This window comes from Cavia porcellus, unplaced genomic scaffold (genome assembly GCF_034190915.1).
Source record: "Cavia porcellus strain 051 isolate PalLab524CR breed Dunkin Hartley unplaced genomic scaffold, mCavPor4.1 scaffold_11, whole genome shotgun sequence".
In the NCBI taxonomy this organism is placed as follows: Eukaryota; Metazoa; Chordata; class Mammalia; order Rodentia; family Caviidae; genus Cavia; species Cavia porcellus.
Window position 1 is genome coordinate 66,691,435 of NW_026947494.1, and position 26,818 is coordinate 66,718,252.

Sequence of the window (26,818 nt, forward strand, 5' to 3'; positions counted from 1 at the left end):
CTAACAGGATCTGATGCCTGTATCTTATACGCATGTGTGAGGAAGCAATCTTGCCAGCAGTATGGTGCTGAGCTGTGAGTGAAGCCAGGACCTTAGGAGAAACCAGCCCAGCTCCTCACACACACACAGGGTGCCATCAGGACTTCCCCACAGATAGACAGCGTGAGCCAGGAGAACCTGTCAGCCATACCCTGGAGACATTCCCCCTGCACCCTCCCACCTCCTGGGGAATTAGGTTAGGAGAAACCCAGGTGCCTGACACATCCTCCTACACTGTAGAAGGGTAGCCAATGTGGGAAACTCCTGGGACCCCACAACCTGCTCTTCTGGAGGAACCCAGGAAAATGATTTTGGGTTCAAATCTTTTAAATTCTGAAGATGAGAGAAAGGAAGCAATCATACATGCTTCCTTCACCCCTGGGAGATGCTCACCTTGCCCATCAAGACAGAGACCCTGCTGTCTACCTGTGAATCTCACCCTAGAACCCAGAGGTCCTAGAACCAACTGTCTACCCCATATCAAGGGGTGACTTAGCTTTCATCTCTCCAGACTGGTATTATGGTTTCTATCTAATGTCTTTCCAAAGCCTTGTGCACCCATAGGTGGGCTTTTGGGAGGTCACTGGGTCCTGGCTGTGTGAGACGGATTAATTCACTGGTAGGCACACATCTGGGTGTGATGTTGGGAGGTGAAGCAAAGAAGAGTTAATAATTATGGACCACTTAGGATGTAGTAGGGCTGGCATTAAGTGCTTGCTCATTGGACTTTTGTCTTTGTGCTTGCTGAAAAGTTATGCTTTAAATAACTTCCTCAAAGAGAGATACTGTATTTTCTGGAATTAGCCTGGTCATCTGATTTGTACTCAATACTTTTGTTATATTTTGTTCTGTTTCTCCTGATTAGAAGCTCAAGACAGAGGAAGAGGAAGAAGAAATATCAGAACAATTTCCCCCTGGTCTATTTAAATACATTACACGCAGTCCTTAATTCTCTGTTACTTGGTGGTGGCTCTCCAGAAATGAACAGATTCACTAATTCCGAGAAAAAAATTCTAAGAATACCTATGACTCTATCCTAAGTCAGCTGATTTTCTTTTTGCTTCGATTAATGCAGTTCTTCCATTTCCAACTAAAAAAAAAAATTAACTGGTTTTCCCCTCCAAAGTAACTATTTTGGAATAAGACAGAATACTATTAAGAACAATAATAAACAGGTTTTTTTCAGATAAAAATGTTTAACTAGGGAACTTTGTTTCCTGAATCATGATTGTTATTAACCTTATTTGCATGTCTTGTAAAGCCCCTAGAAAATAAGATAAATGTACTTTTCTTTTTGTCTCTCTCAGAAACAATTGGGAAAATATCCACCATCTATTATGTAAATGACTTGCTTATTGATTAAATATTATGAGGATAGAAAAGCCTTAACATGGATGAGTTTGTGGCTATTACTTACAACTTGAAAATAAATATTTTTTTAAAAATTACTAATATGTATATTTAAATTAACTGCACAAATGACACTAAGTTGTTATAATTATACTGTGCTTGACAAGAACACACTGTTTATAAATTATAGGTAGTGATTTATAATGAAACATTTGGACTGTAAGAAACTTCTACCTTTCTATACTGTGCCATGGAAGTCACAGATGTTCTTCCACAAAGGATACTTTGCCACATCACTCAGAGACAGACTGTGATGATGAGTGCAACAGGGTCTAACCTAAAATATTGTCCCTCAGTTCTGATGAAGTGTCTCACTCACCTAATCAAAATGGACTGCTTGTAAAATGAGTCAGTTATAGTAGCTTCCATCCACTGAGCAATCGCTAAGTGTTCAGGGCTTCTCTTTAGAACCTTGTGATAAACCTCCTTGTGTATTAACCAGACACTAAAACCAAAAATCCCAGCCAATAATTCCATTTCTTTACAATTATATTGAATCTATACATACTGGAATACTGTTTGGCTATAAAGAAAGGCAACTTTGAGACATCTGTAGCAAAATGGATACACCTGAAATATGTAATGTTGTATGAAATAAACCAGACATAGTAGCTCTCATCTGAGTGAAGCAAAGTACAAGCAAAGAGCACAATAAAGGATGGAGGGAAGGGGTCAAGGAAATGGATCTTCAAATAGGAAGGGATCCAAGAGGTAAAGGGGGTGAGGAGAAGGGGAAGGGCCAAGAGGTAGAATAAAGACGAGCCATGTGTAAGAACATAGTAACCTCAATGAGTGTAAACATTATAGGTCATAAATGTGAACTAAGATTGACAGTATCATTAAGAATGAGAATGGGGTAAGGGAATGAAATGAGGAAACACAGAGAGGAAGGGGAGAGGATTTTAAAAAGAAGCTGTACTAAGCACAATGGTTTTCCAGAGAATGTCACTTGTATTATTTTATCTCTTATAAGTGCGATGGGTATAATCCTTTGATCCCAATTCCACAGCAGCAGTACGAGGATTTCAGGAGCTGCAGGGTGCCCTTACTGTCCCTCCGTGAGGGGGTGGTGCTGTGCTCGCCTGGTTGCTCTGAGTTTCTGGATCAAGCCGAGAACTCACATGACAGCTCATCTTCCTGAAACCCTGGTCATTTCCAAGCTTCCTGAGGCCAGAGTGCCATCAGGAGCGCACAGCACCATTAGCTCTCAGCAAGGTGTCTAATATGTGCTTTTATCAAACGCTTCCCAGATGAACGCGAGCTCCAGGCCTGGCCTCACACCAGGCAGGCCAGGCTGGCCCGCTAATCACCCTGAGCTCACAGAAGGCCATGCCTCCCTGTCATAGAAGAGTCCCTAGAGCGCCCTCTTTGGTTAGGATGGGAAGTTAATTCACTCTAATTTGTTCTGATGGTCCATTTCCTCAGACAGCCACTTTCCTCCTTAAACTGGGCAAAGCAGCTATGCTGACCGTACCATAGGACACAAAGTCGGGTATAACAGAAGCATGGTCCTGCAGATGTCAGTCTATAAAAGGCATGCTGTACCAATTCTGTTTTAAAAAACAGAGATTCCTGGACAATTCACCTCTAGGACCCCTCTGTAGAAAATGATGCTGAGGCAACCTGGCTTCAGCGACCCCGTCCCAAGGCCTCTCTGCCGCTGCCTCAGTCTCTAGGGACCCCAAAACACTTGCCTGCCTAGCATTTCTTCTCATTATAACTTATATAGTCATTGAGTAAATGCTTAAGAACCAAGCAAGGGACTGTACCTATTTGCTTTTGAACAAAATACCAGAGTTTTTGGTTTTAGTATCAAATATCTCTCTGCATTGGGTGTAGCTTCTATTTTCATCCTGCATAAATTTCCAAAGCAATATAGACTTGCAGTATGTTATTTTGAAAAATGTATAAGAGACTTTCTAACCAGCTTTAGAGGGAATCCTTCCTGTATATTAGGTGCCTAAAAGTTTGTTTTCAGGCTTAGGGATTGAATATGAAGTTACATTATTTAGTTTGTAAGAATAATACGTTTTTCAGGAACCTGTTTCACATTATTGGCTGCTATGAAACCAGGCCAAAGTTGCTATGAAGGCACCAAAGAGGATCTGAACAAAGTTGACTGAATCTATTCACCAGTCTTAGAAATAAACATGCACAGCCTGATTAGACTGATATCAACCAACCCTTGAACTGACATAGCTGAAAAAGCCTGTCTCCATTTGGGCTAAGTCTACAGCCTATGTGGACCTTTATACAATAAAATAATTAAGAATTAACTCTGTGACACCTGAATGAGCACCAACAATTCAGAAATCATGTAAACACATCATCAATCAAAATTAGTATCTATTACACCACTTTCTTCAGGGCTGAACCTGGATTAATTACATCATTAAAAGAGCTAATAAACACCCAGTCAACACCTGCTAATAATCATAAAGAGTGTTTTAAGAATCCAACTTCCGGGGCTGGGGATTTAGCTCAGCGGCATAAGCACCTGCCTTGCAAGCAGGCGGTGGTGAGTTCGATCCCTGGTACCGATAAAAATGAAAAAGACAAAAAAAAAAAAAAAGAATCCAACTTCCACACAAAGAAACCACATATGTCTCATCCCAAAACAGTAATTTCCAAACACTGAAACAAAAGAATCAGCTGTCCATCTACTCATTGGTGACTAATGGCAGAACTTCCATGCTTTCAGGAATCAGGCGTTTTTGTCCTTAATTTCCAAGCCAAAGCAAGACTTCTGCTGTCAGAAGGATCAATTCACTGCCAAGTGCTGCCCAAATTCCAGCACCTGCTTTCTACAGTCTGGAGGCAGATGGTAGATTATAAAAATAAAAGTCATGGAAAAGATGTAAAGATCTGTAGAAGATTCTTTTTCCTAAAATCTAGTCCTATAAATATCCACATTTCATGTTCATATTTTATCTCAGCATCTAAGGACTGGAACAGAGACATTAACTGTGTTTCCTTAGCCTGCTTTGTGCGGGTGTTCCATATTCCCACAGGATGAGAAACCAGCCTCTAGTGCATAAGTACCAGAGGCAGGACAGTTTAATCTGGGAACCTTAACAATTACCCCAGATAGCCATAGCTGCTGTGCCCACCCTTCAGTACTACCAACAACTGTGAGTGCTCTGAAGTCCTATGTAGTCATTCTCGGACATTGCACAGGATCTCTGTAGTTTTAGGAGTTGTATAGTTGAGCTGGTTGTAATAAATTAGCCTCATGAGAGGCTTCGGCACAAATAACCGTGAGGGCACTGGTTTTCAAATCCTGGGATCAGAGCTTGTTAAAACACAGATTTGTTGGCCTGGCTCCTACAGACTCCGTTAAGAGGTCCCAGGTTCAACCTGAGAATTGGATGTTCCTTCTGAATCGGACGCTGAGGACCACTGATGTGGGGCATCAAATATGGAGTGTTCCTGTCAGCTAACATTGCCCGGGTCCATGCTGGCTTCTCAGTGACTACTTCTTGAATTCTGGGCACATCTGAACTGTCATTTGTTTATATTCAGATGCTGCAGTTTCAGGCGACGCGCCGTATGAGTGCTTGGGGTAGAGCTGTGTTCTCTTGACAAAGTCCAGAACGCTGCCAGGTGGTGCGCCATAGGCTGATGTGCCACGCTGTGGCCACCAGGGGTCAGTATGACATCCACAGCTCTCAAGAGCACCTCTGCTGAAACGGGCCCGATAATCGTCTTATCTTTACTAGTTTTTATCTTACAACTCAGATCTAGCCCTTTAAGATGCTGGATTCTGCTATCTTAAACCCACAGGCACACTCCAACGGTTCAAACTGGTCAAATTTTAACAAATAATTAATATGAAGGAATTGAGGAATAGTATTTATGTTCCAATCAATGTTTCCTATAATCACACTGGGTTAAGTTTTAAAGCATAGCTCCGTCACAAAACAGTGTAATCATCTTATTATTTACTTCAAGCACACTTTGGAATATAAACATACCTTGTTTAACTTGACAAAATAGTCCAGTCCAGCTTCCAAGGGATTTGTGTCGCAGTTCATCTAAAAGGAAAGCACACATTTGAAATCTTAGATGATTAATAATTGTTTTGGTAACATCACTTACAAGTCTTATCTTTTAGGAGAAAGAACATTTTTTGATATTTGAATACAGATGCTGAAAAGGAAGATTATAGATTGCTCTCAAAACAGTTATTTAAATTCAAAATTCAAATGTAGCCTTTCAGTATATGCTGTCATTTGAATATAACAAATACAGAAACTGAATCTCTGAATTTGTTGCAAAACTCTATTTATTTTGGTATCTGGACTTGAACTCAGGACCTTGTGCTTGCCAGGCAGGCGCTGAGTCACTAAGCCCCTGCTCAGCTGTCTTATTTTAATAAATATTTGGACAGACAGGACGTTCTTCCACAAACACGACTGTCTTGGTTTTATGTAATAATTTTACCTACCTAGGTTTTTGAAGAGTTTTAAAGTATCTTTCAATTAGATCAGAGCCGAGATAGGAAGAGAGGGAGGCAGAAGATTAGGTGTCTGTGGATTCAGAAGAAGAAACGGACTGCAGCCCTGACCTGGTCAGGGCCAAAGCCAGCATTCTGCAGCTCCAAGACAAATGGGTTTGCTTCATTTTTTTCTTTCCTTTAAGTGCCCTGTCTAAGACATCAAACTGCTCATTTATTTTTTTGTGGTGCTAGGGACTGACACAAAGTCTCATGCATAGTGGACAAGTGTTCTACCACCAAGTTACGTCCCCAGCCCATTGTTAAAATTTTTAGTTTGAGACAGGGTCTTGAAAAGTAGCCCGGGTTAGTCTTGAATTTGCAATTCTGGTTCAGCTCCCCAGTAGCTGGGATGTCCTGTATACCAGGACTTCTAAGGAGCTAACTTTAAAAGATAGCACAGTACTCACATGAACTGAAGGAGCGTTAAGATTATTTCACATGATTATAAAATCTTCCCTCATACATCGTGATCAATTTGAGCCACGATAAAAGTATTATCTGTTTAGTTTCTGATTGTTTTTCAAGGAAAAAGAAAGCAGAGAAGCGTGATCGCTATCAGAACACGAGAGGGCGCTCTAGCACCGCTGGAAAACCGGGGTGACCTAAGAAGGTGAAGAGGTGGGAGAAGCACAGGGAGCTTGGTGAGGGCCGAGAGTACAGAGCTGTCTAATCCCAAAGGGCCGTTTCCACTGCTTCACTCCTGGATCTTGGAACAGAGCTGCCCAGGTGTCCAGCAAAACAACACAAACAAGCCAGGCATTGTAATCCAAGGAGGCCAAGGCAAGAGGATCGCAAAAGTATTACCCTGACAATTCAGCAATTTAGTGAGACACTGACTTAAAATTAAGTTTTTTTGTGCATTTTAAAGAGCTGTGTGTGGAGCTCAGTACAAAGGCCTGGGGCTCGATCCAGGCACAATACCAGGAACAACAACAAACAAAATCCCAAGGTGCACTAACAGAGAACTTTTCTTGGAGATGCGGGAGGCCCCTTACTCTTTCAGCACTCCTTTGGTGCCACCTGCTTCCTTGCAAACTGACTCCTCAAGGGTCCCTGCCTTCAGATTACATTTAAAATGAAGTTAATTGATTTAAAATGTATTTGAAATTTCACCTGGCCCTTTAAAGACTAATGCAATCCTATAGGAGAGCCGTTCCTTGGTACAGAAGAGCAGAGGCTCTGGGGGCTTAAGCCCCACAGTTGGTGTGTGGTGGAAGATCCCAGCTCACAGTCCCTGATCACATCTCACTGCTTCCAGGAAAAGAACCACGAATCTGTAGAGGTTGAGGATCTAGAGCGGTGACAGTGAACTTTCTGGCCTAGGTTGTGTACTGTGCACCAAGGGCCTCACTGAATCTCGGTGTGAGTTGGTGTGGTATAAGAATCATGGTAAAACTTCTTAGTAGCTGAGAAGCCAAATAAAACTGTGCCTACCAAACTTCATGTGAGTGACCAGAGCACGGCGCCAGTGACACACTTATGTTTTTATTTATGGTGGAGAAGGCCTAGACCCGCACATGCAGGACCACTGGTCTCGACCCTCACCAAGAAAGAAGTTTAATTTGCCAAAGAAGACAAGACAAGAAGGGAATGTGGAGGAGGAAGAGGTTATGGAGGTGGACTTGGCCCCACAGCCCGGTCCCCACCGTCACACACAGATGTGAGGGCCTTACTGCTCCAGAGGAACTGAGTCCCAGTCCCCTGAGCTTACCACTGCTCCCCATAACTGAAGGTGTTCAGCGACCTGTGACTGCTCTGTGGGCCAGAGCCAGAGCTAGAGGGGACCCTCCCGCAAACATCAGACCAAGACAGAACCAGGGGAGGCGCGCATCGCAGACCTCGAGGCCCCAGGCTCGGAAGGCTTTCTCCAGGCGCAGGGCATTCAGGGCATAAGTCCCGAAGTCGCCGATGCCCTCCTGCTGGCCTGCAGTCATGATGGCCTCATAGAGCAGCGCTGAGTCCTCTCGCCTGTGGTACAGCTCCCAGCCCAGCTCACCTGAAAGCGACAGAGTAAGTAAAGGCCTCAGAGTCAGGACGGCGACCTCGATCCTTTCGCTCGTGCGCGCGAGCCGGGCCCGGAGGAGAGGAGGCTCAACGTCCATGACCCAGACACCAGCGGTTCTAGGAGACAAGCGCGCGGCATGTCCCTGCGAGAGCCCACGCACGACAGCGTGTGCGCGGGACTCCGACCGCCGGCGGGGGCAGGGCTGTGGACGGCTCACCCCGGGGAGCGAGTTCTGTGAATTATACCAGGAAGGGGTCGGAGATTTGGACGCCCCAGCTCCCATGCCCCTGCCCAGGAATCACAGGCCTGCACCCGGCAGCCCAGAAGGGCCCCACAGATCACACTGGAGTGGCCGCTCCTGCCAGCATTACAGCTGGGGGCCAGAGCAAGGGAGGCAGCGCAGGGGATCTGGGGACCAGGCGCCCGGGCTGGGTGGCGCCACGCGGAAAGCAGGGATCAGCCAGGTAGGCTACCTTGGCGGATGGAAGCAGCATTTGGAAACCTACTGGAGCTCAGGAGTGAAAAGGCGCACCAGTCTTAAGAGTTGAGCGAAAGAAATCTTCCTGCCAAATCACAAGACATGGGAGCATGTGTGCCTCTGTGTGCACACCTGGCTCTTGTGACTTCACCTTTTAAATTTAGGGATTCACGCTAGGCTGTCTGAGGTGCTTACCTGTGTAGGATATCCTAATAGCAGTGACAGGAATGCCGGAAACCTTGAAGGACTTGGTTTGCAGAAATGCAAAGGCACCTTCGCTGAGGTCTTCTGAGGTCAGCTTCTGCAGGACCTTCCTCGCACATGGCCCCGCGACTCCGAGGACGCCCAGTTCATCGGTCACGTTTCTAATCTCAGCGGCATATCCACCTTTGACAGCTACTTCTTCAATCCATCTGTATTGGTGTCACAAACAACAGGCTGAATGTTGCTGGGATGCTGCGTGCTGCAAGCGTCTTATTGCCATGGAGACAGGCTTTGCGTCTAGAACTATTGAAGAGTCCCCAGAGAACCACTGTATACAAACATGGTTTTTAAACTTGAGAAAACATTAACATGAGACGTTAAGTGACTGTCTTTAAATCGCCCACATATAAATTGGGAGATAACTTTCCACAGGACTGACAGATGCTTCGATTTAAACAAACTCTACTGTATGATTGTTCTTAAATAGTGACAGCTCTATTGCATTTAAAGTAATGAGTTATTCTTCAAAAATTAATTGAAGCCCAACTGTGCTTTAATGCTTGTATGTGGGAAGCACACTTGTGTCACTGAAGGTCAACAAAGTGCCTGGCACCAGGCAGGATCACTACTCAGAGAGTCACAAGGAAAGATAGACACTCTGGCTTCAGTTTCTAAGCCTCCATGAGTTCCTGGAACCCAGTTGCAACCCTCATTTATAATTGTTTGAGTGCCCTCTCAGGCCCACAGGTGTGCTGGGAAGGATTAGCATGGACTGAGGCAGAGCTCGGCTGCCAGGATGGATGCAGCACATTCTGTGTGAGAGCAGATAATGTACATCATCCTACAAGCACAGTGGGAACCTGTCAGCTAAGACCTGTGCCAGGCAATAGTATTTTAAGCATTTGCACGCACCACTTTCTAACAAAGACCCACAGAGGCCTGACTCAGTAGGGCTGTAGTTTAGCTGGGGCTGGACGCTGGGGGCTGGGCACCGAGAGCAAGGAGCTGAGTGCAGTCAGTGTATTGAGGGCCTGATTTGGTTTGAGTCCTGTTAGACAAACCAGCTTCCTCATATGAAATGAGCATGACACAGACTCTGCAAGGGATTAGAACTGACTAAGGTAGTGTCCGGAAGGAGTTCTCAAACATTGACTGCATCTCATAAATGGGACCAAACAGCATCAGAACCAGTAAACCCAACACACCCAGGGACACTTGGAGGTGGCCAGCTCTTCAAATGTTTCCCATAAAGGGCACAGAATTAAAGAAGAAATTAAAGTTGTATTTCAAGTGCTGTGAAAGAAAAACTCAGTGTAAGTTTGAGTGAACATGTAATCTGTATGAAATATTCTTTTGTTTAAACTTTATTTTTGAGATAGCCTGGGCTTTAGCGATTAATTATTGCCCAAGTTGGACTTGAATTTGCCTCAGCCTGCCTCAGCCTCCTGGAGTGCTGAATTATAGGTACACACCACCATGTCTGGCATACCTGCCTGTGCTTACCTAAGATCATGAAGTTCAGATCCAGAACCAGTTATTAACAGAAATTCGCCAGGGGATTGGTGAGAGATAGTCAGTTCGGCATACACGTGACCTTTGGGCGTCAACATGTGGCTTATGTTTGTAAAACCCACCTACACCAAATAATTAAAAATAACTTAGGATGAGTTGAAAACCTTATGCATTCTTTTAACACACATGTAAATAAAAATGAGTGTTAACAATGAAATGCTTCCTTTTCTTATCTCTACCAATGACATGAACTATCTAAACCCAAGGTTAATTTAGCTTTCTCATCTTAATCATTCAAAGCGATCATAAAAACTATACTTTCGATTGTAATCAATTTTGTTTAGGTATTTCTGAGACAGTTTCACTATGGAGTTCAGGCTGGCCTTGAATTCACCATATATCTAGGCTGCCCCTGAATTCTAGGAGAAGCTTTTGCTTTGGCCTCACAAATATTGGAATTACAGGTGTGTGCCACCATCCCTGGCTTGCTTGTAGCTAGTTTTAAATTTCCACTGACATAATTAAGCAAAATCATTAAGTCCTTGGATAATATAGTAAATCACTCAACAAGACTTTAAATTTGAAAAGCAGCTTATATTTTCTCAGTTGAGTTCTGTTGTTCACACAGGTATCAGATTGTGAACTGAAATAACACACTGGATTTTGACTTTTGGGGGAAAAAAAAACGCTGAGAGGATGCAAAATCACACAGGCGCAAACCCTGGACCTTGGCTGTCTACCTTTGGAAGGACATTGGCGAAGAGATGATCCAGCAGCCTCGCAGAGTCTGGGCCTTTGATGCTGAACTTGCCGAAAGGGGTCAGGTCAATCACCCCCACTCTTTGCATAACTTGTTTATACTCAGAGCCCACCGGCTCAAACCAGTTTGTGCGACGAAAACTTGGCCTGAAATGCAGTGTTTGGTGTTATAGAACACTTTCACTCACTGTCCAAGGCTGCAGAGTGACGCTATTTTAATAAACATTACCCCTGTATTTGGGTAAAAAAAAAAAATCCTACTTGGGGGAAAGTGATGTGACGTTAAATTCTGTTCTGCAAAGCATTTATATGTATATGTTGGGCTCTGATCTAAAAATAATCACTTGGCCGTTTTATAGCAAATGAAGTATTAATTAACTGGCATATAAGATGGCATCTGAGGCAGGCATAGGTCAGCTGCCTAGGGCTATGCACTCTGGAAGTGAATTCAAATCACCTGAAGAGCATTTTCCAGTACCCTGGGTTGGCTCCACTGAATCAGAACAGAGGAGGAAAAGGGAGTTGTCCAGTGCAGAGCTTCTCCAGCACCGCTGCAAATGCAAATCAGCTGAGCTCTCTGAGGGTCCGATGCTGAGGCCTCAGACTTGAGCAGGGCTGCATGGTCACAGTATAACAGGTTGCCAGGCTTTGTGGCCCAGCGCCTGTTTGGGGGGAGTACATACTAGCAATTGAATTTAGGAGCTTTTCTCTGAGCTACATTCCCAACCCTTTTTTGTTTTTTAGTTTGAAACATGTTCTCTCTAAATTATTAAGTTGCCTAGGCTAGACTTGAACTTGAGATTCTCCTGCCTCTGCCTCCCAGAGTCCTGGAATTACAAGCATCCCCTGCCAAGTTTATCCACATTTTCAAAGAAAGGCACAATGTGACTTCTAAGATCTTTGTGTTAGTTAATGACAGAGCTGAGTCTAGGACAAAGGTCTCTGGGCACATTGCAAAAGGTTATTTCTACTTTACAGAGCAGACTTCTAATTTAGTATGTTCACTTCAGAGCAGGATGCTGGGTCTGCAAAGTAAGTTCTCAGCAGCTTAATTATTAAAATGGGAGAAGAATTTTAGGCCATATCCAAAATGCACAAAGTGAAGAATAGAGCTGACATTTATCTGAGTTATTTAGAAAAGAACCAAACTAGTATGAGGCTACCAAATAGTCAAGACTGGCTCCTTATAGAGCCAAATGTGTTCACCTCAACTAACTGCTTGATATTCTTCATATCATTTAGCTCTGATCTTCAAGTAGATGTTAAAATTATTCATAGAAGCAAAATGGCAGCTCAAAAACAAAGGTAACAACTTTTAGATTGGCTGCTTGTTTCCCTTGGTTTATGGATTCCATGAGAAAAAATATATAATCACAACTAATGACAAGTACACCATGACACGTGGCACTTGCAGCCAGGTGCTGAAGTTTATTTCATGCCTTAGTTTGACTTGAAACCCTAACTATTTTATCAACCATGCATATGATTTGCATGGCTTACCATGAGCATGCGCACACACACACCCCACACACCCTAGCAGGGAGGTGCTTTGAGCTATTTCATGGTGAACAGAAAATCCCCAAGTAAAGGTCATTTTTGTTTTGAGGTTTTGTACTCTGTGATTTGATCAAGATCCTAAAGCTACATAAACCTTCAGGAGGCAGCTGAGGTCACGTGGGGGACTTGGTGGGGTGAGGAAAGTTCCTCTGATTTCCTGGCGACAATGCTGCGTTAAAGTGGTGTCACCTGGCTGCTTCTGGGGGTGGGAGGGTCTGCATCTCTCTGTATGCCTTCCCCTACTCCTGGGCTCTACGCCTGGGTCAGCACACAGCTGAGCCAGTCACGCACCTGTACTGAGTGTCCCAGCCCGGTCTGTAGAACCAGTTTGGCTGCTCCCAGCCTGCGTGGAAGCCCATGGAACACTTGGGCGCCAAGGTCTCGTAGAGTCCGCTGACTCGCTGTGTGGGCCGCCCAGCAAAGCGTTCTTCCTTGGGATAGCCAACTGGAAAAGGAGAGCCAGCACTCAGCAGGACAAGATACATCAAAGAGATCCATAAAGTGGAAAACAAAGGACTTGAAAGCTAGGAGCGCTTGTACGTATGTGTATGTGTGTGATTTATGTGAAAATCAAAGCTGTCATTATATCAGGGGATAAAATGAAAAGCTAGTTAAGAGTTGAAGTAATTAAGGAGAAGTGTAGCATTAGGGTCCCTGACCACCTCCACCTGTTGAACACAATAAAGAGCATCGAGAGTCAGATGCTGCGAACACTTTGTACCACCGCAACTCTGTACTTTACCGATATTGTTGAATCCATAGGATTCCCTGGCTTTGGCCTCAGTGTACTGAGCTGTAGTCCATTTGCCATAGCGGTTGGGATCCAGTTCTATCAGGTCAAAAGGAGGCTCTCCCTGCAGGATCCAGTCACTGAGGTACTTTCCTACCCCACCAGCATGGATTATGCCGTACCTTTCAAAAACAGACAGACGCCTGCTCATTGTCAAGTGGTGGCACACATCCAGATAGTTTACAGGGCCTCCAAATTTGAGTGTTCTGTGCTCTTCTGAACATACAGGAACATAATCTTTATTATCCACTTTTCCATTCAAAATGCATGCATAGGCATCCAAATTAAACATACCTGGTTTGACAGCTTGTTTGTTCCCACAATACTGAGAGAAGCAGATCTGCAAATTAACCTCTACATCCTAACTGGAGAAGGAAGGGGGTGGGGAGGTGAGTAGGACAGAGGCAGAAGATGGGCCAATGTGGCTGACTCTCACCAGCCCTCCAGAGCTCTGATTGCCTTGACTGATGGGAAACAGAAGGGAGAATGCATGCCGCTCAGACTCAGTTTGGCTCAAACCTGCTCAGCAGGGATCTCTTTGTGAGGAACCAGGGATGTACTCTTGGAAGCACTCAGCCCAGGGGCCTTCACTGGGCCCCACAGGGAGATAGAAAGGATCTCTGGTCCCTGCATTTTGTAGCTAGTGGGGAACAATTGGCTTGTTTTCTACTCTGCAAGAAGATGCTTGAAAACCAAGAATGCAACTGAGTTTTTGCTCAGAGTGGAGTGATCACTGTTGTGTGTGGGCATGGGCCACCCATCACTTGGTCTTGTCTAATGAAGGCCTTCACAATGGGTTGATCTGAGGTGAAGCAAGAGAATCTTCTGAATAATTAAGTGAGCCAAAGACTCTGGGAGAAAACTGAGGGCAGGGGCCAGGGAGTGCAAAGGACAGCAACTCTGCAGCCAGAACGACAGCTTCTAAGGTGGCGTCCAACAGACTAGAAATACTAAGGAGCTCTCTCTTCCTAACAAGATGTCAATCCTGCTACTTTAGAAAATGAAAGCCTAGATTGTTAGCAGGTTGCTTCTCCAGGAGAATAAGAGGCAGCCAGGTACCCTTTATCCTTCTCTAGAATACTAGGCCTGACAGCTGGTGGAGTAAGAGGCCGGATGAGATGGGGAGAAAAATGGAGTGCTAAAAACAGTGATATGGAGATGGAGTGGGCTCGACATCAATATTTGCCAAATTAGTAGGATAAGTATTAGAAATAAAACTTCAAAGAGGCAATGGAATCATTAATCAGAAGCAACACAAGGAATTACATTGAAACACATCATGTTAGGCAAACACAAATTATGGCCAAAAAATGCATCAGACACATTGTACATTTGCTATTTCGAATTATCTTTGTTGCATCATGTTATGAAAAATCCTCATAAAGTGGGGGCAAATTGACCTACCTGAAGGTAATAGCATGAAACAAGACATGAATAATTGAAATGGCAGGAAATAAAACTTCAGGAAGTGATTGTCTTTCTGTGCAATAATCTTTAACACTTATATGGATAATTAAGCCCTTATAAAGTCAGCATTTTAACACTGAAATTTTTTATTTCTCCTGTTGTTCCTCGGTCATGAAAGACAAAATTCTTTCTCTCTTTCCAGTAGTTTCCTCTTTTATCCTGAAATTATGGGGCCAGACTTAGCTAAATAAGTGATTTTATAATAGCTGCTGAGTTCACAGAGTTACTTACCCAAAGCCTATAGCCACCCAGTAATTCTGGACCCCCTGGTGCGGGCCCACCATAGGCAGGATGTCAGGGGTGTAAGTGATTGGGCCATTGACCACATTGATGATGTTGGCCTTCTGCAAGACTGGAACCATCTTCATGGCCGATTGTACATGGTCCATAATTCGGTCGAGGTCAGATTCGAAAAGCTCCTTTCCAAAGCCTGCAAAGACGCTGCCATGTGGTCAGGATGCCCTCACATACAGACAAGTCTCCGAAGTGACCAAGGTCTAAATCAACATTTGCCATCCACAGAGAGGCCCCCCACACCATTATACAACAGAGAATAATGATGCTGTTTTGGAAATGCATCGCTTTTTCAATTTACGGAAATTTAAATGTGTGTATATTAAGCGCCCACTATTTAACCCAATTACAATTTTAAAAATACAAAGAATGATATTTGGCTTGTCAGGAGAGATCTTTACCCCTCAATTAATCTTCAGAGCCTATCTCACCCCCACCCCCTGGTGAGGGCAGCTGGAGGGAAGTCCTGCCAGGATGCCAGGGAATGGGCACCAATGCAGGATGAGGAGGACAGAGGCCGAGCCCCCCACCCCCTGTGGGCGGTGGCTTCCTTCTGCAGCCCGCCCCCATGCCCTTCCTGTGCAGAGTGGGGCCTTCTGTCTGTCCCACAGTTGCTGAAAAGTCCTGAGTCAAAGCAGAGCCCCAGTGCACTAAGTGTCCCCCTATTCACAGGGCATCTGGCCAGCCCCTCCTGGGAACCCATGTGTGCAAGGTGTTAGGTGGTGCCCTTGCCCTGGGTGGAGGAGTGGGGCAACATCCCGGCTCTGCCTCCAATGGGCAGGATTGCTGTAACAGTCAACTTTGTTTTTTGAGGAGGTGCTGGGCCATCACGAAGAGTAGTGAGGGACAGGGAAGCCCTGTTTGCACAGTCACTCAGCAACACCAAAGCACTGAGGCCAGCTGTCCTACTTCCGAGAAGGCCACTGAAGGATCAGTTTCTGTGGAATGGCCTGCTGCCTGCTGGAGTGAGAAGTTTGTTCTCTACTCTAAATTGCTGATTGAAGCCTAATTCTAAGCCAAGTGGGGTACTTCATGTGTACATACTGGTGCAATGGGAGGCCCAGATAAGAGAGCTGAAAGTTCAAAGTCAGCCTTGGCAAGTTAGTGAGCCACTGTCTGGTAACACGTACACGCACAAATACCTGCCGTAGTTCAGTACCCCAATGACATTTCAGCTCCCTTTATTGATTAGAACCTAGGCACCCCAAATTTTAACCTGGCCCCGAGGAAACATTACATAAGAAAAAAACAAAAAGGATCCACCTCCCTCACAGCACTTGAGGGAGTTCACAGCCCCCGGCTGCAGCATGCAGACAGGGCCTGCCCTGTCCCTGAAGCCTGGTGGTCTCAATTGGCAGTGTGACTTGCTGCTCTGCTGGGCCCTCTGCCCTTCCTTCCCAGAGAGTGGTGTCCTGGCTCTGCCACCTGCCCTGGGTCACCGGTGGGAGGCCAGAGCTGCTCCACCTGCATCCTGAAACTGCTGTACGCAGGCAAAGGGCAAGGCAGGAAGCTAGAGGGTGGTAGGGGCGAGGGACAAGCCTGGAGTCTTCCCCAGCCCTGAGACGAGCACACCTGCGCACTTGGCCTGCTCTGCTGCATCCTCCAGGGTGGTGGAAGACAGGCACTCCAGGGACAGGCACCCAGGGATTCAGGCATCTGCTCGTGCAAGAGGACTCACTCGTCTCTCTGCAGCTGGCTCACCCTGGGCTATTTGTATCTGGTCTGCAGGACCCACCTGGAGGGACACCATTGGTGACCCACGCATCCTGGACCTTCATCTTCTCCTGACTCTCATAAGGCCCAAACAGAAGCCCATCCCGCTCCTGGCGGAGATAATAGGACCCTTCCAGGTCCCGGAGCACAGGGAGCTCTTGCTTCAGGGCTTGCACTTCTGGGATGGTGGAGGTAACCACATACTGATGCTGGACTGGGATGAGAGGGTGTTCCAGGCCAATCATTTTACCCACCTCACGTGCCCAAAACCCTTAGGAAAAAAATCATTTAAAAATGTCACATATATAAACATAGTACATATGACAGGACAATTTATATCAGCATTATTCAGGAGGCTTGTGTTCTCATGGCCGTATCTATAAAGACTACCATCGTAATCTATAATTGTGTCATTACAATTGGCTCCTCCACTTACCAGCTATATCTCTCCAAATCGATGATGCCTAGAATTCCAAAGCTACGAGACTGTTTGGCTTATTTAAAAATTTGAAAATGTACACACTTTGGAAGAGATGACACATTAAATTTTATCTATTATTTTTAAAGTCCAGCTTGAATGAGTTTTAAGACCCTCAGTTGCATGGACCAGAAAAGCTGGCAGTCAGAACCAGGGTAGCCTTGGTGTCAGTATGAGGCTCTAGGTTTGTTTCTCAGCACTAGCACTAAGTGACTCATTTATTTGAGTCATGCGGCTGCCTGACCATCAAAGGGCTGCCCAAGAGAGGGGACTTTGTTTGCTTGTTTGATAATATATTTATATATTTATTTAGTTTAATTTTTTTGGTGCAAGGAATTGAACTTGGGGCCTCATGTTTGCCAGGCAGGTGCATCCCACTGAGCTGTATCTCCAGCTCTGTTTAATAATAATTTTGAGTAATCCTTCAAATTATTAGAGAATTTTATTTTAGGTATTGCTTTAGAGGTTGCACTCCCTAAATTTTTAATAATTTGTTTCTGCTTTTTAAAAAATCTGAGAGTAAATCTTGCTAAACACATGATTTTTTTCTAGGACCACTGGAAATATTTTGTTAAAAAAAAAACACCAGTATCTATTTGGATGTGGTGGCACATACCTGTGATCCCAGCACTCTGGAAGATGGCCAGAGGATCACAGTGAGTTCAAGGCCAGCCGGGGCTACCTAGTGAACTCAAAGCCAGTCTGCACAACATAGCAAGACCTTGCCTTAGAAAACCAAAAAATCTATCATAAGTAGTGATTTAGGGGAAAAAATCAGAAGGATACATGCTCCTGGCAAGTCTTCATCATACTATTTGATCTGACAAATAATAAAGATCATTTTTACTTTATAATTTAAACAACAGCTCAAGAAAAATCAGTTCCTGCCCCATGCTTGTTTTAGATTCTAACAAACCATTATGAGCAACATGAAAATATAAACTATAAGCACAACCTAGAGGGCACAACCATTTTCACTAGGATCTTTTATGTTTGTGTGGAGGTTAGAGAGGCTTTCACAAACATAGCTGGCCTGTTAGGAAGTGTGTCTACTCCAGAATCAAAGGACCAAGTCTTGTCCTGGCTCTGATGGGCCTGGCTGTCCTTTGGCCAAGTCCTAGGACCCAGGCTTGGACCTGGCCCTGATCAAGTGAGAAAGAACCAGGTGTCAGATCACCTAAGATGCCCAACAGGACCTACCACTCTGTTTGTCTGAACTGCAGCCAGGCAGCCTGAAAAAAAGGTTAACAGAACATATTTAGTAAGATTCTGAAAGGAAAAGGGTTACAAGTTTTGGGCTAGAGTCAAAAGTAATTAGAAATAAATGAGAGAGAACAGAAGTGGTCAAATTTGTCCTACAAACAAATTGAAAACAAAAACAATGCTCAGAAATTTGAACAATAGAGTGTAGATATTAGCATAAATGGTGAACAAAGAAAAGGGGAAAAAGCCTGATTTGACAAAATGGAATCTGGAATAAAAGAAAATAGGATAATGAAGGACAGAGTGCTCTTGTGCCAAGGGTACAGCGACACAGGGAAGGCTGAGCTTAGAAACAGACCTGACAGCACCACAGAGCTTCGTGACAATATTCACAGAATGATATGTGACTTTATGACTAAATATGTCTTTGCTACTTTAATAAAACACTAGATTTTAAAAGATATAACACTCACCGGCAGCATTCACAACTCTGTTTGCTCGCAGACATCCTTGTGGGGTTTCAACATCCCATGTTCCATCCGACCTGGGCTTCAGAGAAGTCACAGGGGCGGGATATTTTAAAAGGGCCCCGTATTTCCTGGCCCCAGCAGCCAAGGCCATTGTCAGAGAATAAGGATCAATGTGACCATCTCCAGGGTTATACAGTCCAGCTAAAATCTAAATCGATCATAGGAGAGTCAATATTCACACAAATAGACACTTATTACAACTTATTACAACTGTACTTATTACAACTGTATCCTGCCAGCCTATGTTTGATGAAACTGGACTTTTAAAGCACACCTGGAAAAGCTTGGTCACTCCGCACATCTTTGTTCTCCTAAGTCCCACTTAGGATTTGCATGAGTGTTAAGCAGATGGCTAAGTAGGAGGCTTGAGGCTTTTTCCCAAACCCCTTCCGCGGTAGCAGTGAAGCTCCAGCATTTACTGGGGTGGTTGGCCACTAAGAACAAAGTGTACAGTTTCCAACCTGCCTGGGAGCTACTAGTTCCAGCTGGTACCTGAAACTACGACTAAGTTCTGGTCAACAGAAATCCAAATAAAATACCATGTGTCAGCTGCCACAAACCATTTCTAAAGGCAACCAGTGCCAGCCTTTCTTCCTTGTTCCTCACTTCGCTCTGATGTCTGCAGTGCAGACAAGAGGGCTGGCACTGGCACTGCCATCTTGAAATCATTATTGTGTGATAAGGCTCACATGCCAGGGGTGACAGAGCCATGGTCTGGAAGGTGACTGGGGCCCTAAAGCCTTTACAAAAAAGAGTCACCATTTCAGACTTGGACTGCATAAACAAAACAGGGAAAAAACCTTAAATCTCACTTAAGTGTTATTATTTTGGTTTCTGACATGCAAAGCTAAATCTAATCCTAACTACCAAAACAGTTATAATTTATATTTAATTATTTAACATTGTTAACAAATTCACATGTTAAGGCTAGTGCCAGAAAAATTTACCTAAACTTAATTCAAAGTTCCACAACTAATTTTTGCATGCCAGTTGTATGTCAGGGCTTCAGGCTAGATACTGTGGGAAGACAGAAGACTGGAACTAAGAGGAAATTAAATCGACAGAATGAACACAGTGAAATATTATAACTCTAGGTCTCACCTACTAAAAAAATCTATTTAGCACCAAATATGAACAAAGAGCTCTTGTCAGATATTATTTATGCAGCTATTTCAATTACTGTGTGGTTTTTCCTATACCCTATAAATGTTGACCGACTTTCAGGTATTAAACCAACCCTGCATTCCTGGGATATGTTCCACACAGTCATGCTGTACAACCCTTTTGATGAATTGCAGAAGTCAGATTGCCAGTATTGGGCTGAGAAGTTTTCACCTATGTTTTTTTTCTTGTGATATCTTTGGTTTTTGTATTAGGGTAATGCAGGCTTTATAAAATGAGTTGGAAAGTATTCTTTTCTGCTTTTGAACCCTTCACAAATGTAAATTTCAGTGTCTGGTAGAATTAACCAGTGAAGTCATGTGAGCCTGAACTTTTGTTTGTGGGAAGTTTGTCACAACAAATGTAATCCTTTTAATGCAAGGGAGTTTTAGATTTAATGAAATTTACATTACCAAAGACTTCTGAATGTCATATTTAGTGTTTTGTAAATGGTTGCATCCTTGTCATAGCAATTTCCTATCTGTTTGATTTGGCATTCTGCCTGGATCCAGAGAACATCCTCACATGGATTTCCATTGATTAGTGCTCTTGAGAAAAATCCTCATGGTGAGAACACCAGCAAAGTATTGTAGGACTGACATATAATCAGAGTGAAGCACCTCTTGACAAGGACTGGAGTCAAAATTTCACTGCAGATAATGCAGTGTTTAATACCAACCTGCCATCTCACTGCTGGCACTATAGATACTACAGACAAGGGGCTCTGGAAAGACCCATGAAGGTGACATGCCCAGAAGCAACAGCAATATCAGAGAATCTCAGAGACCAGAAATGCTGCAGTAGTTACCACTGGGTGACACAGTGTTGGATTTGGTGAACAGCCCCATGGTGCACGTGCAGTGGAGGCAGACGGCTGGGCTCAGACCTTTCTCCAGCTCTTCCTAACTGAACGGCTTAGCCCACTGTGTAAACTAAGATTCAGTATCCTATGTAGTATAATGTATACTTTATAATAGTATGAAGATTAAATAAATTATGCATACAAATGTCTCAACATGGTCCTTGGTAGATAAGTGTGTGACACAGTGTTAGTTTTGCCATTATTCAAAAGGAATGGTCACTGAGCAAGGCAAAATCACTACATTCTCTGTCAAGTGATTTTTTTTCAGAAAAATTTGGGATAAATCTAGATCCAGGCCTGGGAGAAACTGTTAGGGAAGTACAGCTATGAGCATGGTGATATTTGTGGAACATATGTAGCATTTTAAGTTGCTTTTCAAAAAAATAACTTGATGGAACTTATTCAGGTTATCAATTCCCTGCAGTTCTCAAACAGCTGTATGAATGGAGAGCCTTTCATCTGAGGGACACATTAGTATAAAGGTATGGAAAAGATTTCCTCAGTTGTCATAAGTGAAGAGCTGATGATAGTTTTAATTACCTTTTTCATATTTCATTTAGTATACATAATAACCCACCTGTTATGGTAATTTGGTAAAATTACCCACATGGTAATTTGCCAAAAATTTGGTATTAATCATCTAACTTTGCCATTTGAAATGAATACCCAAAATTATTTCTGTTTTAAATTAACTTCTTAACATTTAAAAAATTTAAATTCAACTCAACAATTGGTAAAAATGCTCCTCAAATACCTTATCCATGTTAAGTAAAGGAAACATCTCTTGGATTTTTTCAGGTCCAATAATATACTGTTCTGTAGCATGCCAGCCGGTGCGTGTCATTTGGTATTTAAATTCATCTACCCTTATAGGAGTTGTAGCAATTCTGATACTTCCTGGCTGATGGAATCCTACCATCTGTGACAATAATTCCAAGAAAAGAAGATGTATCATGTTACTTGGCACTTAAATACAGATCTCCAGCACAAACTCAAAAATGCAGGTATATGAGGACAGTGATGCTCTGCAGAGAAAGAGTTAACTGCATAAAATATCTGCATCTTCTGCAAAGACATTCAGCAGCAGCTATTCACCCAGTGCCTCCCCTGTATCCAGCACCAGCCTGAGCCCCAGAGATGTAGGGGTGAATGGGAAAGACAAAGACCCCTCCTTGATGAGCTTGACCACCTACAGTTGAAGACAGAAAGCAAAATGCACTGCAATAATCCAGGGTGAACTTAATGTACAGGCTGAAATGATGATGCTAGAGATGAGGTGAATTAAACAGCCAAGCATCCATTTGACATTGATTGCAGTCTTACAGTTGGCCAAGCCTCCGCAAGACCCTGGGTTACAGGGATAAAAGAAGTTGTCCTTGCCTTCAGGCTGTCATGATCCACTGGGGAAATAATTACAATAGAGAGAGACTGGCATTATTATGTGTAGTGTGCAGGAATGCTCCTAGGATGAGGAGATGTGGCGCTGGAATGCTGCTTTAGGTAGAAGCAACAGAAAAACATGTAAATAAATATACGCAAAAAGCACAAATAACGGACTTGGAGAGCCAGCACAGGGCAGATTTATGATTAGCCGCAGCACACATCAGGAAGATGGCAGGACACTGGAGCAGTGGGCAAGGTCAGTGGTGGAGACTGGACTGCTGAAGCCACTCCAGGCCCTGGGCCTCATCCTGCAGGGGTAGGGGTAGCTGGTGGAAGGAAGGAAAGACAGCGTGAGAAGCAGCCTTTAATCTTAGCCTATGGAACTCTCTGTCGCCCTTGTGTTTTGAGGACACAAGTGATAAAGTTAAGAGTGAGGGTTTTCCGCAGCACCTCTCAAAGCCTGTAATGAGTTGGCACATGCCATCGTCAGACCCTGCTGTCCAGTGGCAAGAAGGCTCTGGGCTTTTAAAATTTTCTAGATTTAATCACTGGCTAAAGATAGTTTTGGAAGCTATTTTTTTATTGTTTATTTGTTTATTTATTTTTGGTACCAGGACTCAAACTCATGAGCTCATACTTGCCAGGCAGGTGCTGGCATGCTACAGGTGCCGCTGTGCCGCTGAGGTAACTCCCTGGCCCTGGAAGCTATTTTTTATTCTTGCTTCATTTAAAAATAAAAATGGTTAATGTATAGATAATACACATCATTAAATTAATTTAAAAACAAATGACAGAGGTCCTTACCTTTACCCCTGCGCTGTTTCTCTGCAACATTAGTGATATCACTGTGCGTAGCCCTACGCATAATACCTCAAACCCTTCAGAACCCATGCAGATTCTGATGGACCAGTCTTCCAGGTGAGTTCAAGAGCAATGCATTTACCTGCCCGGTTTCCTCCTCCAGTTTCTCGTAAAGTTTGATGCTGTAATAGTGTATTTTCTTCAAGTTTATTCCAGGATGAAAGTAAGTTGTTAAGCCTGCCTTAAAAGTAGAGAGAAAAAGAAATTCTGAAGAAAAACTTTTTTTCTCAAAATGTTACTAGTTTATCCAAAATAAGTACTAACTTAATGCCAGCAAGAAACAGATGCACTAACTGACCCCTGAGAACTCATCAGAATCAGTGTGGACTCCCAGAGTATAAAGCTTGGGGTGTGTGACATGGCACAATCTCAGTCATATAAGTAAGAGGTGCAGCAGCCAGGGGCTGGGTTTCAGCCTCACCTCCTAGACCTCAGGCTCCTCACAGATCTTTATCACGTGGGTAACTGGAGGCACTGAGGAAGAGGTACAGGAGGGCCGAGAAGGTCACCTTGTTTCCACAAGATAGCCTGAAGCCTGGAGAAAGGCGAGACATGGTGGCTTCTCTGACCCTCCCTGCCTTCAGGAGGAAGTGATCCAGGGGAGAATCTTCAGAGAGCCACTTGCTGCAATCGTGCTGGACAGAGTGGGCAGCAGGCCCCATCCAGATGGAGAAATGAGGGCCAGCTGAGAAGAGCCAGGCTGGTGCGAGTTCCTGGAGCCTCTGACCATCTGGGAAGTCCAGGACAGTCAGGTATGGAAAGACTTGGCCAGGCAGTTGGGCAGGTTTCTGGATACCAAAATGCCCTCGAAAGTCTTCTCTAGCTTTCTGTTCTCAGGGGGACAGCCATTCAGACAGGGTGACGAGTAAGGCCGGCACTACCCAGCTCTTCCTCCAAAAGCAAATTGCACCAGCATTGTAAATCTCTTCCCCCATCCTTTGCAGACTTCAGAAATAACTGAATGATTAAAAAAAAAAAGCAAGGACGACTCTGGGTCTTTACCTGGGAGCTTCCAATTTGTCTCATTGCACTAGAAAAGTCCTGTAGATTGTGACGTATGCAAAATTGCTTTAGCCTGGGGTTTTACCCAACATGAAAGCTGCAGCTCTGAGGCACTGTCTGCGTATTTGAGTCTTCATGAGGCCAGGGCCTTGTCTCATGACACAAAATTAAGACCTTAAGTAAAAGAGGTACAAGGACCACCAAATGCCAACAGGAGGACAGAGCAAGGCCTGGGCCCTCTAGGCAGGCTCTCCTAGCCAGTGCCCCTTCAGTGTAGTACCTTTACACATGCTCACTTCCTCAGAACCCCATCCTGTAGACTGTACTGACATTTCACTTCATAGCCTACATCAGCAGATGATGCGTAAAGATGTGGTAAGTATGTGGCCGTAAGAAGCCATGTAGTTTACAGCAAAGAAAGCCAAGTTTACAGCAATGAAGCCATGTAGTTTACAGCAAAGAAAGAAATGGGAGATCATAATAAAGTTAGGTGAAATGAGCCAGACTCAGAAAGGCAAATAGTTCCTCTTTCCTCTCCTATAAGGCATCTAGGGGGCCAAAGAAAGGGAGACTAGGAAAGCAGAAGGGAGACCAGAAGAGAGAGGAAAGCACTGGGGGCTGCTGGAAGGAAAGGATGAGGCACATTACAGGCAGGACTGTGTAACCAACAGCCAAACCCGCCCAGCTGTGTGCCTAAGGTGCGCTAAGAGCAGCATTGCTGTCTTCCAATCAGAAAACAGAAACTGAAGTCACTTGCTGGAAGTCACACGGATAGAGAGTGGCAGCCCAGAAGCCACGTATGCCAGATGAAACCGTGAAATCAGTAAGAACTGAGTGCTGCCCCAGGGTACCCCGCTAAGCTGCAGGCACTGGTGCTTCCCCACTGGCATGGCACCCTGAGAGCCCAGGGTGGTCAGGGCTGCCCTTAGGAGGGAGGGCATGGTTTGGGCTCAGGAAGGCGTGGGTTCCCTGCTTACTGCGTGCCAGGTGGACCCGGCCGTGAGCTCTGACTTCTCCAGCAAGACCACATCCCTCATGCCTGCTTTGGCCAGGTGATAGGCCAGGCTCACACCCACGCAGCCACCTCCTATGATCACAGTCTCCGCATTGTCTTTCCATGTCATTTCTGCAGGCAGAGACGGGCTTTCTGCTCTGGAAAACAATGTTTTTAGGACATGGTAACTTTACTTGGCTGATCAATGTGTTTCCCCTAGCCCAGTTCTCTTGTTCCTAACACCCAGTGACTCTGATTTGCATGGTGCTCTTTAATATCCTGGGCATCCAAACCCAGACCCCTGGTGGGGAAGACAGGGGACATCTGAGCTGGCTCAGTCCTATGGCAGGACCCTGGGGCACTGCCAGAACAAACATAGCTAAAGAGGTTCACAGATAGCATCTTCACCTGCAAAGAATCTAGAGAATAATTTTGTTTATTTAAAAACATGAATATGTCTAATAATTATCATGGTTGAACCTCAACCCTCTATTAATTGTAATTTTCCTACATGAGTCTCTTCCCAAAATACAGTTCTATTAAAGACAGTGCTCATGATGTAGGAGATTAATTGCTGCCTCCCACCAAGCATCCAAGTCACTCACTCCTTCACCTACTCATTCTTTCTTCACTCTTCCTATCCACTCATCCAGGACTTCCCAAGCTCCTGCCACAAACAGGGCACCAAGGGCCAGCCAAAACAGACACTGCTGCTACTCCCTGGAATGTACACCACAGCCAGGCAGAGAGAGGAGCAAATAGCACAGCTGTGGAAGTGTCGGTGGTGAGAGGGACACAGGATCCTATGAGCATGAGTGAGAAGGAGGCTGCTGATTTGAGTGTCGACTGAGGGCAAATTGAGTGGGCAAAGTGAGGAAAGAAGAAAGGAAGAACGGCTATGTGGCAGTCAGGGGCTGGAGGGCCACTGAGACCAGGGTGTAGCAGAAAGGTCCGTCTAGCCGGCACTCAGGATCCCCCTTAGCTGTCCTTTGGTCTATGGGTTCAATGCAGTAATCGAGCACCTAAGATACTTGGCAATGAGTAAGTACAACAGAATACATGAGTAAAGAGTATGTTCCTTATTATACAGTGCTTACCAATTAACCACCAACTCTTTTCTTACTTAATTTCTAATTTAGAGATTCACAGTATAAATTATTAAAATTCTGAGGAAATTTCCCTCATTATTTTTGGTGACACAGTCTAAAAGTTGTGATTTTTAGGATATATTGCTTTTTGCTTTGTTTTGTTTTGCTGAGTTTAGGGCCTTGTGCTTGCTCTGCAGTTGAACTATACCACAGATCCTTTTTAAGATTTTTATTTGGAGGCAGGATCCTCTTAAATTGCTCAGGTTGGCCCCACACTTGAGATTTTTCCTCTCTCAGCTCCTAAGTAGCTGGGATTATAAGTACATGCCTTGTACTCAACTAAGGTATGTTTTAATCTAAGAAGAAAACCAGATAAACACTTTCCTTAAAATTAATATAATGATACTAATTATACCAACTATTTTATTATCCTTTATTTGGAAGGATGTAATATATTGATAACATTGCTGAAAAGCCTTAATAGCCATCTAACCTGCCTTCAAAATTTGCCTAGGCTAGAGATTTCTCTT

General features: G+C 44.1%; 1 protein-coding gene across 3 annotated transcripts in view; it reads right to left on the bottom strand.

The window, feature by feature from the left end:
• Nucleotides 1-26,818, bottom strand: part of Dmgdh (dimethylglycine dehydrogenase) — a 44,476-nt gene that overhangs the window by 14,204 nt on the left and 3,454 nt on the right. The window contains exons 2-14 of one of the 3 annotated variants that reach the window (XM_003464405.4): nucleotides 25,184-25,358; nucleotides 23,287-23,385; nucleotides 21,715-21,879; nucleotides 18,881-19,085; nucleotides 16,749-16,997; nucleotides 14,951-15,149; nucleotides 13,205-13,374; nucleotides 12,754-12,907; nucleotides 10,887-11,052; nucleotides 10,138-10,268; nucleotides 8,626-8,843; nucleotides 7,786-7,943; nucleotides 5,424-5,483 (exon numbers count right to left, since the gene is read on the bottom strand). In XM_003464405.4, coding sequence (XP_003464453.2) covers nucleotides 5,424-5,483; nucleotides 7,786-7,943; nucleotides 8,626-8,843; nucleotides 10,138-10,268; nucleotides 10,887-11,052; nucleotides 12,754-12,907; nucleotides 13,205-13,374; nucleotides 14,951-15,149; nucleotides 16,749-16,997; nucleotides 18,881-19,085; nucleotides 21,715-21,879; nucleotides 23,287-23,385; nucleotides 25,184-25,358 — 2,149 coding nt within the window. Of the gene's footprint in view, nucleotides 1-5,423; nucleotides 5,484-7,785; nucleotides 7,944-8,625; nucleotides 8,844-10,137; nucleotides 10,269-10,886; nucleotides 11,053-12,753; nucleotides 12,908-13,204; nucleotides 13,396-14,950; nucleotides 15,150-16,748; nucleotides 16,998-18,880; nucleotides 19,086-21,714; nucleotides 21,880-23,286; nucleotides 23,386-25,183; nucleotides 25,359-26,818 lie in introns of all 3 variants that reach the window. The other 2 variants (XM_013146617.3, XM_063258404.1) reach the window with 2 other exon arrangements.